This window comes from Sorex fumeus, unplaced genomic scaffold (genome assembly GCF_029834395.1).
Source record: "Sorex fumeus unplaced genomic scaffold, SorFum_2.1 ptg000006l, whole genome shotgun sequence".
Taxonomy (NCBI): Eukaryota; Metazoa; Chordata; class Mammalia; order Eulipotyphla; family Soricidae; genus Sorex; species Sorex fumeus.
Window position 1 is genome coordinate 13,110,423 of NW_026606063.1, and position 18,401 is coordinate 13,128,823.

The 18,401-nt window shown below is 44.8% G+C and overlaps 1 protein-coding gene across 1 annotated transcript in view; it reads right to left on the reverse strand.

Moving 5' to 3' along the window:
* Positions 1–18,401, reverse strand: part of UBXN2A (UBX domain protein 2A) — a 38,799-nt gene that overhangs the window by 11,839 nt on the left and 8,559 nt on the right. Inside the window, exons 2-5 of the mRNA XM_056123868.1 lie at positions 18,271–18,323; positions 10,373–10,511; positions 6,408–6,514; positions 975–1,112 (exon numbers count right to left, since the gene is read on the reverse strand). Coding sequence (XP_055979843.1) covers positions 975–1,112; positions 6,408–6,514; positions 10,373–10,511; positions 18,271–18,311 — 425 coding nt within the window. The 5' untranslated portion in view covers positions 18,312–18,323. The remainder of the gene's footprint in view (positions 1–974; positions 1,113–6,407; positions 6,515–10,372; positions 10,512–18,270; positions 18,324–18,401) is intronic.

Genomic DNA, 18,401 nt, shown 5'->3' on the forward strand with positions numbered 1-18,401 from the left:
GTGAGTCACATGCTAGGCAAATGCCTTCCCAACCCCTTGCTATACCTCCAGCACTGCTCTTAAACACTTGCATAAGTCAGACCTAATTACCAGGTGTGGCCATGATGGCGCCCAGCGTGGGCAACCAGCACCACCCATGGTGAGTCACATGCCAGGCAAATGCCTCAACAACCTCTGCTTTTAAGAATACTTGAATAAGTCAGACCTCATTTCTCAGGTACCAGGCGTGGCCATGATAGCCCCCAGCATGGGCACAACCAGCACCTTCCCAGTGAAGAAGCTCTAAGGCCTGAGGAGGCACCCACAATTTCTTTTCTTCTAAGTGAAAAGGTAAATTCTGTATTGAAATGAGGCCCTGAGGACCAGAGAGATGGATCAACACGCTGAGCACATGCTTCGCATACAGGTGGTCTAGATTCCATCCTCACAGCTGCACGATTTCCCCAGGCACCACAGGGGGCGCCCCTGAGCACTGCAGGGTAGAGACCCCAAAGTAACAAAAAAGGAGGACAAGAAATTAATCCTGGGGTGATAAAGAAAAAGAAGAAAGACTAACAGGCTGGGGCGATGGCTTACAGGGCTGGAACACAAGCTACAGAGACTGGGTCCCGGGGTTGATCCCTGGCACCACCCGTGCCTGAGCGCTGTGCTGAGATCAGCCTCCAGCACATACCAGGTATGACTCCCTCCAAGCACTGTAGCACTGTCCTCCCCTTGTTCATCGATTTGCTCAAGGGGGCACCAGTTACATCTCACAACAAATTGTGAGACTTGTTGTTACTGTGTTTGGCATATCAAATACATCGCGGGGAGCTTGCCAGACTCCCTCCAAACAAAAACAAAAGTTACAAAGGAAATTTCATTCCCAGTGGGAGGAAGGATAAGCTCTCTGTGTGGTCTCCATGGTAATAAACAAGGGACTGGACATGAGTCAAGCTTCTGCTCACGGCAACCGCAGACCAGGGGCTACTCACCTTCCCAGTCTGTGGCCCTGTCCGGAGAAAGGCTGGAACACAGGCTTGGTGGAGGTGCAGACTTCATCCTTCTTATCTTCGACCTTCACATCCACCTCCTCTTTATCAAAAAGCCCCTCCAGTTCCAGGGGCAACTCCCTTGGGAGGTAAAAAAAAACCAAAATGATAAGGCTCCCAATGTTTCCTTTTGTTTTTTTTTCTCTCTGAAATATGATTTCATATACAAATAGATCTGGAAAATATTGGGGCATACTGATATTCTTGACAAATGAAAACACTAAATGCATTTAAAATTATTTTTTGTTTGTTTTTTATTTATTTTTTTGGGTCACACCCGGCGATACACAGGGGTTACTCCTGGCGGTGCTCAGGGGGACCATATGGAATGCTGGGAATCGAACACGGGTCGGCAACATGCAAGGCAAATGCCTTACCTGCTGTGCTATTGCTTCAGCCTCTGCATTTAAAATTATTTAGTTAAATAATATGAAAATCAAAACCCCGGAAGAAATAGTCATTTTTGTTTTGGGGCCATGCCTGGTAGTACTCAGAAGTTAGTCCTGACTCTGTGCCCTGGTTCTAATTTTTTAAATAATAAATTCAGGAGACTGGAGTGACGGTACAATGGGTAGGGTGCTTGCCTTAGATACAGCCAGCCCAGGTTTGATCCCCAGCTCCACATGTGGCCCCCTGAGTCTACCAGAAATGATCTGTGAGCACAGAGCTAGGAGTAAACCCCGAGCTCCACTGTGTGTGGCCCAAAACAAAACCTAATAATAATAATATTAATAATAATAATAAAATAACTCATAAGCTGATAATTCAGCAGCACCTGGACAACTGCAGAAGTGAGTCAGGTTTGATGACTACACGCGACTCATTTAAACAATTTGGTTGCTTTTGTTAATTTTCCCTTTTCTTTTAAAAACTGTTCTCACTTTTATTATTTAGTACTTATTTATTTTTTGTTTTGGGGTGCGGGGTCACACCCAACTGTGCTCCAGGGCTACTCCAGTCTCTGAGCACTGGCATTACTCCATTTCTCCTGAATAGTGGAAACTTCAGAGGAACAAGGGACCCCTCTGCCTTATTCATAAATATGTCCCAGTCCCAGACACAGTGCCTGGTGCACAGCAGGACTTGAGGTAGTATTTGCTGGATATTGTGAGTCTTGTCGTTGCCTTTGTTACTGGGGATCAAACCCAGGTTTCATACATGCAAAGCATCTGATCTGCCCCTGTGCCATATCCTTGGTCTACTAGGATCTTGCTTTAAGGGTTTTAATTATTTTTTCTTTAGAAATTATCTCTCTAAAGCTTCCCCTCCCCACTTTTTGGGGAAGCAGGGGAGGGACCCAAACCCTGAGGTTCTTGGCTCTGCTCTCCTTGGTGGATTTCTGGGGGACCATACTGATGCCAGGAATTAAACCAGAGCCTGCAGCATGGAGGGTAAGAACCTTAACCCCGGTACTATCTCTCAGGTTCTCAAGCTAAGGTCTTCCATTTCTCTATAAATTTTAAAGTTTAAAGAATATTTTGTAGACCAGATTGGAATTTATTGTTTATTTTTTTAAATTTTTATTAGTGAAACACCATGAGGTACAGTCAAAGACTTACAAATTTTTGTGCTTGGGTTTCAGTTATAAAATGATCCAGTACCCATCCCTCCACCCATTCTCCATCATTTACATTTTTAAAAAAATTTTTGTTAGTGAAACATCATGAGGTATAGTTGTAGATTTACAAATTTTTGTGCTTGGGTTTCAATTGTACAATGATCAAACACCCATCCCTCCACCAGTGCCCAAAGATGTTTAAAGCTCATTTACATGGCACAGATTATATATTTGATATAAGCAATGGAATTCCACAGGAAACTTTTATTTATTGCCTTTTCAATGTAGGCATTGTGATTTATAATGGCATTACCAGAGTTTTGCTTCAAGAATGCAATGCTGGGGCCTGAGCAATAGCACAGCAGGTAGGGCGTTTGCCTTGTACGTGGCTGACCTGGGTTCGATCCCCATCATCCCATATGGTCCTCCAAGCACTGCCAGGAATAATTCCTGAGTGCAGAACCAGGAGTAACCCCTGAGCATCACTAGGTGTGACCCAAAAAGGAAAAAAATGCAATGCTGCTACCCCACACCCTGCGTGGGGAGCCAGTGTCCCTCTATCACTGTCTCTGACCATCAAAAGTTTTGAAACAGATAATACATTTTTGTTTTTGTTTGGGGTCTATACCTGGCAGAGCTTGGGGTGGTGCTCAGGGATCTAACTCAGGTCTCCTATGTGCAGAGAACGCACGCAGCCCATGAGTCATCTCTACTCCCAATGGATGAACTTTAACAGTTGTTTATAAATAAATTTATCTGATAATTATAATACCCTTTTACTTTGAGGGGGTGCCACACCTGCTCAGGGGTTACTCCTGGCTCTGCACTCAGGGGTCACTCCTGGATGACTCAGGGGAGCCATATGGGGTTCTGGGGATCGAACCTGGGTTGACTGTATGCAAAGCAGAAACCCTACCCACTGCCCCATGGCTCTGGTTCTGCTCTGACAGCTTTAAAAACTTTTCCCTCTAAGCGGTGCTCAGAGGGGCGGGACATACTGTGGGGGCTCAGAGCTCAGGCCTGCTGTGGAGACGCTGCTCTGGCTGGGCCGTACTGGGGCGACCAGTCCACGTGGTGCCAGCTTGACCCTGCAGCCTGTGCACGCATCCCTCAGGTGGCAATGGCTTAACAGAGACATTGACAAGTGTGCGCAGGGGATGGAAAACCAGAAGCCCCTGCAGCTGGTGGCAAAGTCCACAGGCAGTCCCTCTCAAGTAGTCGGGCAGTTTCCATAAGGTAAATAGTCAAAAACTCGTCCCTGAACCTGAGAGAATTTTAAAAAATGCATTATCTGGGTGGGAGAGCTAGTACAGTAGGTGGGTTGTTTGCCTAGCACACAGCCAACCCGGGTTTGATCCCTGGCACTCTGTGGGTGCCTTCAAGCACCACCAGGAGTAATTCCTGAGTGTAGAGCCAGGACTGAGCACTGCCAGGTGTGGTCCCCAAACCAAATCAAAACAAAACAAAAAACGAAAAAGCAAAACATTTTAAAAAACACCACTCATACATAAAAACCTTATCAGGCCAGGAATGCGGCTCGGTAATACTGGACTTGCCTAGCACAGGTGAGGACCTGGCTTTGATCCTGGTACCACAAGGTTGGGATTGCAGAGATAGTACAACAGGCAAGGCCTTTGCCTTGTATGCACCTGACCCAAGTTCGATCCCCGGCATCCCATACGGTTCTGTAAAGTGCCTCCTGAGCATTGCTGGGTGTTATTTATTTATTTATTTTTGGATTTTTTTGGGTCACACCTGGCAATGCTCAGGGGTTATTCCTAACTCAGCACTCAGAATATCATTCCTGATGGTGCTCAGGGGATCATATGAGATGCTGAGGATTGAACCAGGGTCAGGCGCATTCAAGAAAAATGCCCTTCCCACTGTACTATCACTCCGGCCCAGTCATATATATATATATATATATATTTTTTTTTTTTTTTTGCTTTTTGGGTCACACCTAGCGGGGCACAGGGGTTACTCCTGGCTCTGCACTCAGGAGACCATATGGGATGCTGGGACTGGAACCCGGGTTGGCCGTGTGCAAGGCAAACGCCCTACCTGCTGTGCTATCGCTCCAGCCCCAAACATATTATTTTTATCCTATTAAAATAAATAACTTAAAATTGCCAATAGCTAAGTATATATGTGTATATATGAATATGTTAATTATGTACCATCATCGAATTAAAATATGCAGATATATTCACACTTTCCTAAATTAATCTAAAATTATATTTTAAAAGAAACATATGCATAATATAAATGATTTTAACCACAGGAATTGCCAGAATAAAATTAAACCTAAAAGTGACTAGAAAGCTCCTATAGGGAAGGCCTTGCGTGTGTGTTAGACTCCGGTTCTGCAATGCAAGAAGTGCACATCTAGGAGCAGAGTCAGGAGCAGCCTCTGGGCATGGCTAGGTGTGGTCCCAAGGCAAAAATAAAGAGAGGCGAGAGAGATAATACAGTGGCCAGGGTGCTTGCCTTGCATGCAGCTGACCCAGGTTTCATCCACTTAACCACATGTGCTCTCCTGGCCACTACCAGGAGTGATCCAGAGCAAGTCCTCCATGCAAACCATATCCCCTCAAAACAAACAAAAAAAACCCCTGAAATCCAAAAGTAAAGAAAATAAATTCATCAGGCATCTACAGCACCTAGCATTATGAATGAAAAATAAGCATCACAGGGTAATGCAAATCACAATTCAAAGTCTATAAGCACTTACACATTAAATGCCAAGGAGGATGCGTTATTATGGGATACTTGGCAAAAGTGAATTGGTGTAAATCAGATTTGGGTTGATCATAATTCAAATTCCTAAACTCTTCAAAATTGGTTTCTCTGAACTTCTCAAGAAAACGTCAGGGGATAAGAACAGGAGATAAATACAGGGGGGATAAGGCATGGCTGACCCAGGTTGGACCCCCCACACCAATATGGTTCTGAGCACCACAGCTGGAGTGGCTTCGGAATACCACAGGTATGGACTTCCAACCTCCCCTCCTCTCCCCTGACATACACAATAAAGAAAATATTTCTGAGACCAGAAAGATAGTACAGTGGATAAGGTACTTGACTTGCCTTGCATGCAGCTAATCTAGGTTTGATCCCCAACACTCCCATATGATTTCTCTACCGGAGTGATCCCTGAACACAGAGTGAAGAGTAAGCCCTGACTGAGTACAGCTGGGTGTGGCCCAGAAGCAAAAATTAAAAAAAAATCTTCTGGCCAGGGATGTGCTCAGCAGTGGCATGTTTGATTTTGCATGTGTGAGACCCAGGGGTCCATCCTCAGGACCATCCCACCACCACCACCACCACCACCAAGTTTCTCTTAAGGAAACCTATTTTGGGCTGGAGCGATAGAGCATTTGCCTTGCATGAGGTTGACCCAGGTTCAATCCCCGGCATCTGATATGGTCCTCTGAGCACCGCCAGGAGTAATTCCTGAGTGCAGAGCCAGGAGTAAGCCCTGAGCATCACTGGGTATGACCCAAAAAGAAAAAAAAAACTATTTTATGAAATTGTGAACTTTTTTTTTCTTTTTGGGTCACACCCAGTGATACACAGTGATTACTCCTGACTCATGCACTCAGGACTTACTTCTGGCGGTGCTCGGGGGACCATATGGGATGCTGGGAATTGAACCCGGGTTGGCTGCGTGCAAGGCAAACTCCCTACCTGCTGTGCTATTGCTCCAGCCCCGAAATTTTGAACTTCTAAAAGAAAATGTGTGCTTGTGAATATGCAGGAGTGTGTAGACAACATGGAATATGATTCTCCCCAACTAAACCTGCCCACAGAGCGCTTACCCTTTCTTGATGGCATTCAGAAACTGCTGACTTGCACCATCAGAATAACTTCGGAAGTCATCATTGACTGTGAACCCATTTTTCCATAATTTTATGTTTACATCTACCTGCAAAAAAGAAACAAAGCATGCTAAAGTGTGTTGAGGAGCAGGAGAGATAGTACAGCAGATGGGGTGTTTGCCTTGCACACAACTGACCTGAGTTTGATCCCAGCACCCCAGATAGTCTCCCAAGCCCCTCTAGGAGTAATCCCTGAGCTCAGAGCCAGAAGTAAACCCTGAGGACCACCAGTTGTAGCCAAAAAGACAATTAAAAAAGTGGCAGGCTAAAAGTTCTTTAAAAACCTCCCTCTGGGAATATCTTTATGCTTTATTCTTTAAAATTGAGATGCAGGGGCCGGGGAGACAGTACAGCAGGGAGAGCGTTTGCCTTGCATGTGGCCAACGTGGATTTAATCTCTGGCATCCCATATGGTCCCCCTAGCAATGCCAGGAGTAATTCTTGAGTGCAGAGCCAGGAGGTACCCCTAAGCATCACCAGGTGTGACCCAAAAAAGCCAATAAATATGTAAAATTCTTAAAAATAAAATAAAATTGAGATGTAGGGCTGAGAGATGGCTCAAAAGTGCTCGAGTGAATGCTGTACACGTGTGCAGGAGCCCCTGAACATCACTGGGGGTGACTCTGTGAGCACTATTCTGCTAAAACTGCAGGCTCTCCCATTTAGATGTAATTAACATAATAAGTCATGAGGACCCTGGGTATGGCCAAAAAAAAAACCCTTCAAAAAATTAAAGGTGGGGTCAGAGTGATAGTACAGTGGGCAGGGCGTTTATTTGCCTTGCACACAGGCAAAGCAGACTCAGACTCAATGAGCAATAGTACAGCAGGTAGGGCATTTGCCTTGCATGCAGCCAACCTGGGCTCAATCCCTGGCATCCCATATGGTCCCCTGAGCACCGCCAGGAGTAACTCCTGAGTGTAGAGTCAGGAGTAACCACTGAGCATCACTGGGTGATGAAAAAAAAGAAAAAGGAAAAAAAAAAAAAGACCTGAGCACTGCTGCATGTGGCCCCCAAACAAAAAACAAACAAAAAATTAAGGTAAATTAGAGTGAAGGGATTAAAAAACTCCTAACTTCAAAAGGTCAATTGGGAGCCAAAGAGAGAGTCCAGCAGCTAGGATATTTGCCATGTATGTGGCTGACCTAGGTTTGATTCTGGCATCCCATAGGGTCCCCAAGCCCACCAGGAATGATTACTGAGTACACAATCAGGAGTGACCCTTAAGCACAATGAGGCCTGACCCAAAACAAAAATAGAACAAGTCAGTGGGGAATCTCCAAAGGGCTGATTTCAGCCCAGCTATTTGTACTGATACATAGTTGCAAAAAAGAAACATTTTAAACAAATTTTCTGGGATATTCTTCATCAGCATCATATCACAACACATCAACACAACATCAATATTTAAAGTGTGGCAGTATTCAAGATTGAAGAATGTGGTTATGGAATCTGAAACAAAAGTCTTCTCAAACACCATGATATCGGAATCCATCAGACCACAGGACACTTTCCAATCATACGTTGATTTGGAAAATATTGGTACTGAGTCATGCAAATCTTCCCAAGTTGCTATCTCTCATTATACAATATTTTAAAAATATATTCATGACAATGATCTAATAAAAAAATTCTGTTTTGGAAAGCTGTCAAATGTGTGGTGGCACTTTACCAAAATTCATATTTTCACTAAATAAGTTGACAAAATAAAGGATTTCTCTCTCAGCAAATACTGCAAGTTGTTTTTTATGAAGTGCCAAATTAACTTTACTCATTCTGAAAAAAATGTCTGCCAACAATCTATGGTCTGGATAACCATGGTCATCTATAAGTAATTTTGGGGGGTTGCAGGGAGGGGTCCACACCCAACAGCGGTCAGGGCTACTCCTGGTGTGGTGCTGGGGGATACTCAGGGGTCCGTGGGGTACCAGAAATGGAATCCAGGGGTACTGCATGTCAAACATGGAGGCACTGCCTTAAGAGCTGGGGGAGAAGGTAGCTGAAATAGAGAAGGGATCATTAAATCAGTGATAATTGGAGGGAGCATTAGGGATGGGGATGTGTGCTGAAAGTGGATAAAGGACCAAACATGATGGCCTCTCGATATCTGTACTGCAAACCTTATGCCCAAAAGGAGAGAGAGAGAGAAAGAGAGAGAGAGAGAGAGTGCGTATGATAGAAATTGTCTGCCATAGAGGCAGGGGGAGGGGAGGGATACTGGGGACATTGGTGGTGGAGAATGTGCACTGGTGTTCAATCACTGTATGACTAAAACTCAAACATGAAAACTTTGTAAGTGGTGATCCAATTAAACAAACAGACAAACAAACATTCTTTATGCAGAATGACCAGAAGCAGCAGACAACGCAAACAATTCTGGGCTGGTGGAGTGGCTCAGCAACAGAGCACATTCTTTACCTGTGCGTGGCTCTGGGTTCAACTCCTGACACCAAGACCCAAACCAAACAAAACCCAGACAACTCAGCCTCATTTTCATCGGTATCACCTTTATTTATTCAGCATAGTTTTTAAGTTTTCATTTTTAAAATTTATTTTAATGTAGAAAAGGCAACAACTGTTGATATGAGTCTAGAATTAAAACTGATTAGGTAAAAAAAAATAGATGCAACATTGAAATAAATAGCACAGTAGCACTGTCCTCCCATTGTTCATTGATTTGCTCGAGCGGGCACCAGTAACGTCTCCGTTGTGAGACTTGTTACTGTTTTTGGCATATCAGATATACCATGGGGAGCTTGCCAGGTTCTGCCGTGTGGGTGGGATACTCTCGGTAGCTTGCTAGGCTCTCTGAGAGGGATAGAGGACTCGAACCCAGGTTAGCCATGTGCAAGGCAAATGCCCTACCTGCCATTTATATGAAGACTGTTATCACAGGGTTAAGACTTAATCACAAGGTTAAGTCCTTGTCTAAGAATTTATTAAGCTGTTTGTTGCTTTGGGAGGCGTTGACTGCCCCCACCCCCCGAAAAAAAACCATTACAGGTCTCGGCTTGGACACCTGAAATTATTTGCAGATTGGCATCTCTGTGGCATAGTTTTTAAAAACCATGGCACCTTGCCCTAAGAGACTTCTGTCATTAAAGAATTGCTTTACATATGCTTCAGGCTTAGTCACACAGACCACTAAGCTATGTTTTGAAGAGTTGAGATTTAAGGGACCGTGCAAGTCAAGTTCCCTACCAGTTGTTCTCTCTAACCCTTTAAAGACTTTGTAGGGAGTAAGGGTTTAGGCCCAGCAGTGCTTGTGGGACCATATGGTGCCATGTGATGTCATGCAGTGCCAGTAATCAAACTGCCAGGTTTGATGCAAGGTCAAGAGCTTCAATCCCTGTATTCTCTCTCTAGTTCCAATCAAAGGCTTTGCTCACCTGCAAGGACAATCAAAGAACAAAGCAATAACTAGGACTGTTTGATGCCACAGCTGTGACTCATTTGAAAGCACCAGTATTGCTTTTCTTCTCTGTTTTGGTTTGTTTTCTGTTTCTTTGGCTGTGTTCAGGGCTTACTCCTGGCTCTCCACTCAGAGATTACTCCTGGCAGGACTCGGGGGCCCATACAAGATCCTGGGGGGGCAAGTCTGTGCCAGCCTCAAGGCAAGTGTCCTACTCATTGTACTATCTCCCTGGGTCCCAGCTTTGGTTTTCAATATCAGTGCCCCGGGTCAGAGAGATAGGACAGCATGCGAAATGCTCACCTTGCATGCGCTCAACCCTGATTCCTCAGAACCCATATGGTCCGTTGAGCCCTGCTAGAAGTGACTCCCGAGCTCAGAGCCAGGAATAAGCCCTGAATACCTCTGGGCATGCCCCCCCCCAAACAAAACAAAAGAGAAAAGAAATAGTAACTTAAATAGTAACTGACAGAAAAAATAATGTAAACGTACCTGTTTCTTCTGTTCACTGGGAGACAGGCATTTGGCACCGACCTTTTGAGCTTCCTCAAAAAGGTTGTCAACAAGATAGTCACAGTTTGTTTGTTGACTCACACTCAGAGGCTGATTGTCGGCTCCTGCATCACAAACCCTGCACAGAAAACAACCATTACTGCCAACCAGCAACTTACAGAAGGGGTGGCAGTTACATGGAAGCAAGGTCATCATGGACACAAGGTCATCATGGAACTATGGTTCCCATGAAACCAAGGTGACCATGGGGGTAAGGTGACTATGAGGGCAAGGTCACCGTGGGTGCAAGGTCACCATGGACACAAAGTCACCATGGAACCAAGGTCACCATGAAACCAAGGTAACCCCAGGGGAAAGGTCACCACAGACACAAGTTCACCATGGACTCAAGGTCACCATGGGGGGTAAAGTCATCACAAAAGCAAGGTCACTATGAAGGCAAGATCACCATGGGGGTAAGGCCACCATTGGGGCAAGGTCACAGAGGCAAGGTCACCACACACAAGTTCACCATGGACTCAAGGTCACCATGGGGGTAAAGTCATCACAAAAGCAAGGTCACTATGCATCATACCCAGCAATGCTCAGGGTTACTCCTGGCTCTCAGGAATTACTTCTGGCATTCAGGAATTACTTCTGGCACTGCTTGGGGGACCATATGGGATGCTGGGAATCGAACCCAGGTTGGACCCGTGCAAGGCAAATGCCCTACCCGCTGCGCTATCGCTCCAGCCCCAAGCAAAGGCACTATGAAAGCAAGGTTACCATGGGGGCAAGGCCACTATGGGGGCCAGGTCACCATGGAGGTAAGATCACCACAAGAGCCAAGGTCACCATGGAGCCAAGGTCACTACGGAGCCCAGTTCACCACTGAGTCAAGGGCACCCCTCTTTATCATGAGATCAAATTTTCTTGCAAAATAGTTATTATAGAGTTGCTATTAAAATGCTCATACTCAGGGCAATGTTTTAATTTAGGCAACTCTATTCTAGGTAATTCTATGCATGCTCATATGATACCAGATATTATCACAAAGTATTATGTCTTTCCAAAGCAATGACATGCCATTTCTTAGGCAAAAGCATACACACCCTGAGAGGTCCTCTCCCTACTGCTGACTGCCCCTTTTTAATCAGCAGAGGGGTGTAGAGAAGGACAGGTTTCAGTGTTGGTGTGTAGGTACCGGCACTAAATCACACGGACTTTGGGCAGGGCACTCTCTGCTGCTCTGTGATTTGGCTTGCTCAGATGTAAATGCAATTACCAACACCTGGCTCACATTGTTTTTGGGAAAATGAAATGTAAACTCATACCAGTACACACCCCAACACACAGCAAGTTCTCAAATACTAGAAAATAGTATCATGATAATCACCTACACTCTCTGCCACTGTTCCTTCTAATTGGAAAATAATTTATACTAGACTACTAATTATTATGTTTTGGGGGGAATCATAAAAAAGTGGTGCTCAGGGGAACAAGAGGTGCTGGGGATCAAACCAGGACCCCTGCATGCAAAACCTGTGTTCTAGTTCCCTGGAATAACCTCCATGGCCTTTATTAAGTGCCAACCAGTGAGGCAGAATTTCCAGAATGACTGACATCTTGCCCCTCTATATTTGCCATATTAATTCTACTAAAGTCTTATTATTTTTATTATTATTATCTTTTGCTTTATGGGTCACACCTGGCGATGCACAGGGGTTACTTCCGGCTCTTCACTAGGAATTACTCCAGGCAGTGCTCAGGGGACCATATGGGATGCTGGAAATTGAACCCAGGCCAGCCACGTGTAAGGCAAACACCCTACCCACTGTGCTATCTCTCCAGCCCCCTAACTAAACTCTTAATATGAATTCAAGTCATTCAAAACGGGCTAGAGAGAGAGTACAGGGGATAAGGCCTTGCATGTAGCCAATTTGGTTTGATTCCTGGCACCACTATATGGTTTCCCCAAGCTCCAGTAGAAGTGACTCCTGAGCAGAGAACAAGAGGCAAGCTCTGAGCACCACCAGGTCTGGCCCCCAAACCAAAAATAAACAAGTAAATAAATAACAAAGATGTAGAATAACATTGCCACAGGGAGCTTAGGTTTATTGGGTTACACCCATCACAGTGCTCCCTAGTCACTCCCATTCCTCTGTTTATCTGTAAACTCTTCTCTGTGCTCTCCTCCCCAGCCAGTTAATTACCTTTTCTTCCTGATCATATTGTTAGCTTGTAAGGTAAGATCCTTCTAAGGACACTGAACTTGTATTGTAAGTTATGTCCTTAGCATAGTTTAGCACCCCAAAAGCAGGGTCCCAACGAGGAACTGAATGGACCCAGGACAAGCTGTGAGCTACCCTGGCATTGAAATGGGCCAGGCCAAAGCGCCACAATACTCAACTATAAGTTAAGGGCACAATCATGGACAAGTGCTGTCATGATCCAAAAGTAAGTAACGACGAGACTAGGACCTTGCTGGGGCTAGGAAGACTAACCTGGCCTGAGGACTGTAAGGTAAAAGGGTAAAGGTAAAGGCCCTCCCATTGTTCATCGATTTGCTTGAGCGGGCCCAGTAACATCTCCATTGGAGATTTTGTTGTTACTGTGTCTGGCATATCGAATACGTCACGGGGAGCTTGCCAGGCTCTGCCGTGCGGGCGAGACACTCTCGGTAGCTTGCCAGGCTCTGTGAGAGGGGCGGAGGAATCGAACTCGGGTCGGCCATGTTGGCTGCGTGCAAGGCAAAGGCCCTACCGCTGTGCTATCGCATATATGGCTGGAGTGATAGCACAGCGGTAGGGCGTTTGCCTTGCACGCAGCCAACATGGCCGACCCGAGTTCGATTCCTCCGCCCCTCTCGGAGAGACCGGCAAGCTACCGAGAGTATCTCGCCCGCCCGGCAGAGCCTGGCAAGCCCCCCGAGACGTACTCGATATGCCAGACACAGTAACAACAAAGTCTCCAATGGAGACGTTACTGGGCCCGCTCGAGCAAATATATATATATATATATATATATATATATATATATATATATCCCTCCAGGAATGATTTCTGAGCATAGAGCCAGTTGTAAACCCTAAGGATTGCCAAGTGTGCCACACACCCTCCCCCTCCCCCCCTCCCCCTCCCCCAATCAATTCAATATAACTTGCCTGGTAAATGCGGCCAGAGAAATAATACTGGATTAAGTAAGGCACTCGGCTTGCTGATCTACTTTGATCCTTGGTACCTCATGTGGTTCTTGTGACCCAGCCAGGACTGATTCAGTGGGAAAAAAAACCCTGAGCACAACCAGGTGTGGCCCCAAGACAAAACAAAAAGACAAGACAGACAAAATGTCTCAGAAAGAGTATGAATGTTTGGGAGACAAGAGTGCTAGGTTGCGATGCATACTAAACAACTCTAATTCACAAATTTGACAACTTGATAAAATGAACCAGTTCCTTAAAAGGGACAAGTTACTGAAATTCATGTAAAGAGGTATAAATAATATGAACAGGCACTGATTAAGGGCACTGGTCCATTAAGGGCACTGATTTAATAACTATTGTCCTAAACAGAAAGCACCAGGTACAGATGATGTCACTGGTTTATTCTACCAAACACTTAAGGAAGAAATGATACTAGATCTCAATCATTTATTCCAGAAAATAAAACCAGAAGGTAATACTTTAAAAAAAAAAAGGCTTTGTGTGTGGTGGGGGAAGCACACCCAGAGATGCTCAGGGCTTACTGGTGGTGCTCAGGGGACCATACAGAATGCTGGGATCGCATCCTGGTTGGCCATATGCAAGGCAAATGCCCAACTCGCTGTACTACACTCTGGCTCACAGAAGGAAATACTTTGAACTCCCATGAGGACAGTTTTACTCTGAAACTAAAATTAGACAAAAATACTCCCAAAAACCCCCTAGAGACTATGTCTCTCATGAGCACAGACACAAAAATCTTCCACAGTTTGAAACCCAACTGTGTAAAAAAATTATACAGCAAAGTCAAGTAGAGCATTCTAGGTATGCAAGCCTAGTCCAACATTAACTAATGTAAGCATTTAGTGAAAGTCATTATACTAGCACCTTAAGGAAGAAAAGGTCATATGATCTTATCAACTGCAAAAACAGCAACAAAGAGCATTCATGGAAAAAAAAAAACAATACAACAAACTAGGAGCAGAGAGGCAGAGCAGCAGCAGAGAACTGGTCTTGCATGTGTGAGGCCCTGGGTTTGAGCTCTGGAATCTCACATACACCAGCTTTGAGGTCCAATTTCAACACATGTCTCTGGCAGAAACATTTCTCCTGTGCTGTCACCACTTGGTACTGGGGAGATAATGATTATGATGATGGTGATTATTTTATAGATGCCATTCTCATGGTGTGAGACTGGCACCTATACTCTCATTGCTGTCTTGATTTATATTTATATTTTTCTGATGATAAGTGATGCTGAGCATTTAATTTTTTTTTTTTTTTTTGCTTTTTGCTTTTTGGGTCACACCCAGAAATGCTCAGGGGTTACTCCTGGCTCTGCACTCAGGAATTATTTCTGGTGGTGCTCAGGGGAAGCCCCTTAAATTGTGTTTTTTAAACTGAATCACAGTGAGATACATAGGTACAAAGTTGATCATGACTGGTTTCAGTCATATAATGTTCCAATGCCCTTCACCAGTGTACATTTCTCATCACCAATGTGCCCAGTTACTGGAGGGATGAAGTGTACCCCCATTATTCCACTGGGTGAAGACCACTGGCAGCTCATGTCTTATCTCCTTTGCTGGATGGGTCTTTTCCTTGAGCTGATTTGCCTTCTAGAGTCAATCAGAGCCCTCAGTGTGACCACACTAATCCTGGGAATCTTCTCAGCCAATTAAGGGTGTTTTTTAGAGGCCCCTGTCATGATCTCATAATTATATTTACATAAAAATGACACTCCAAAAAGAAACAAACAATATGTGTTCATAATAGAAGCATTTACAAAGTGCAAGTATCAAGTATAGACTCATCTCCCTAGTCTATTAAAAATAATCACGGCGGGGAACACAGTACAGTGGGCATGGTGCAATCCCCTGAGTCTCCTGCCCCCGCACCTGGCTGTCCTCACCAGGGCCCCTTGGAGGGAGGCGGGTTGAGTTTCCCTCCGCACCCCCCCCCCCCCAGCAGAGCCCCAGCAACCAAAGACCTCCAGAACCAGCCACAGCCATGCTGAGACCACTTTCGACACGTCCGGACAAGCCTCATGCATGAAGGAACTGGCAGAGGAACCCAGGCATATGGGTTCCGGGGCTGAGGTCTCCAAGCCTGCTCGGATTGGGACTGGGCCTTCTCCACCCAGATCCCCCATCTTCCAGTAGGTAGGCGTCACACCCACCAGCTGCCACCAGCTGCCACCAGCGCCAGTTTGGTCCCATCAACGGCCAAGACTCAAAGACTATAAAACCCAGCTCCTGGAAGCATGCGGCTGCATTTGTGGCTGCACGACATCTTATTATCTCATTTTTTCCTTTGGAGAACCCGGCAGGCTACCAAAAGTATCCTGCCCACATGGCAGAATCTGGCAAACTTCCTGTGTCGTACTCAATATGCCAAATACCAGTAACAATGATGGGTCTCATTCTCCTGTCCCTGAAAGAGCATTGAATATGACTCTTTTAAAATCTCAGGGCTAGGAAGAAGGAGACATTACTGGTGCCTGCTCGAGGCAATCAACGAACAACAGGATGGTCGTGATAGTGATTGTGGTGCAATCCCCGGCACCCTGTATGGTTCCCTGAACACTACCAGGTGTACCCCTAAAACAGAAACAAAAGCCCCAAACTTTTAAGAACATAAAGCAAAGCAGGGGCTGAGGAAGAGCTCAGGGAAGAGCACTTGCCTTGGATCTATGGGGCCCTGGATTTGATCCCCAGAATCTCCAAAAACAAAGATTTATCTTGACAAGCATGAAACTTACTCATTTCATTTTGGTTTGGCCACTCACCTATCTTCCCCAAGTGAAATTTTGTAGTAGTAAGAACCATGTGCTAATACTGAGCTAAGTGCTATGTATTTGCTAAGAACCCAAGCACCTCTCAGGTACTAGTGTATATCCACAGTTCACAGATGAGATGATGAATGAAGTACTCTCCTCTGTAAGTTGCACAGACGTAACATAATATAGACACTTTATTTATTTATTTGCCTGGGATTGTATCCAGGTCTCACTGCAGGCAAAGCGTGGGCTTTGCTGCTGAGCCACTTCCCTGACCTCAGAGATTGGGTTTAAAGGAAGGTTTAGAAGCAACAGATGAAAAAAAAAATAAGGTGAAAAAATAGCACAGCAGGTAGGGTGTTTGTCTTGCATGCAGTCAACCGGGGTTCAATTCCCAGCATCCCATATGTTCTCCTGAACACCGTCAGGAGTAATTCCTGAGAGCAGAGTAACCCTTGTGCAATGCCAGGTGTGACCCAAAAAGCAAAAAAAAAAAAAAAAAAAAAAAAAAGCAACAGATGAGGGGGCAGGAGTGATAGTACAGCAGGTAGAGCATTTGCCTTGCATGAGGGCCCACCAGGGTTCGATTCCCAGCACCCCATATGGTCCCCTAAGTGCAAAGCCAGGAGTAACCCTTGTGCACCGCCAGGTGTGACCCAAAAAGTCAAAAATAAATAAAAATAAAATCAACAGATGTTAAGATCCCCAAATGAATCCTGAGAGGGCCAACAACAGAACTGTGCTGAGGGTGCAAAGAGAGGGCAGGGGGACCTTCGGGTAACAGTGGAAGGGTCCTGTGCTTCGGTGGACGGGAGTAGCAGTGCTGTAAGAACTTAAAAACAGGAGCCCAGAGAGACAGTACAGCAGGCAAGGCACTTGCCTTGCACAGCGCAGGCTGATCCAAGTTTGACATTATGCCGTGTGGTCTGCGGAGCCCGCCAGGAGTCAGCCCTGGGTATACACACAGTCAGGAATCAGGCCTGAGCATTGCTGGGTGTGGCCCCCAAATGAAACAACAACAATGTTGGCAGGATTTGGTTAAATAAATAAATAAATAAATAAAACTTAAAAAATAGAAGTAAACATAACAACAGTATAGAGGGCCTTTGGTACTTTGATGATGGTGGAGGGTATAGTAGCTTTCTACAAAAGAAAGCATAAACATTAATATTATTGGAACCATGTTGTCTCAACTACAGTTTAAATTAAAAAGGCCAGGTTGACTCCAAAACCAGATCTTTTCACTGCTATTCCAAAATAGTATAAAAATAACTAAATTTGGGGGCTGGAGCAATAGCACAGCAGGTAGGGCATGTGCCTTGCATGCGGCTGACCCGGGTTCTATTCCCAGTATCCCATATGGTCCCCTGAGCACTGCCAGGGGTAATTTCTGAGCACAGAGCCAGGAGGCCAAGAGTAACCCCTGTGCATCGCCGGGTGTGACCCAAAAAGAAAAAAAAACGAACAACTAAATTTTTATCCTCCTCTCTCTCTCTCTTTGGATTTTTGCTTTATTCTGTTTGTTTTTGGGGTACACCCAGTGTGCTCTGGGGTTACTCCTGGCTCTCAGGAATCACTCCGGAGGCTCAAGGAATTATATGGAATATCGGGGATTGAATCCAGATCAGTCATGTGCAAGGCAAGTGCCCTTACCCACTGTACTATCTCTCCAGACTCTCAATTTCTTCCTTAAATAATAAGTAATGTGAAAACAGAGAGAATATTAACACTGCTTTTACACAAAGGAAAAGATTTTATACTTCAGTTAAATTTAGCTTCAGTAATAAAAAAAATTCAAAATATATGACTACTAACAGCTAAGTGAGGTATTCATAATGTAGAAATGTTAGCAGTGAAAGGCAATAAAAATACAAATTCTAACATCAAGAATAAGAAATTCAATAGTTTAAATTAACTTACCATTCTTCTTTTATACTTTCAATATTATCTACTTCTTTCATTCTCCTGCCTTACTGTAAAAATAAAGGGAAACAGAAGCTAAAGTTCTCAATATAGGTTGTGTTTTGTTTTTGTTTTTGCGCCACACCTTG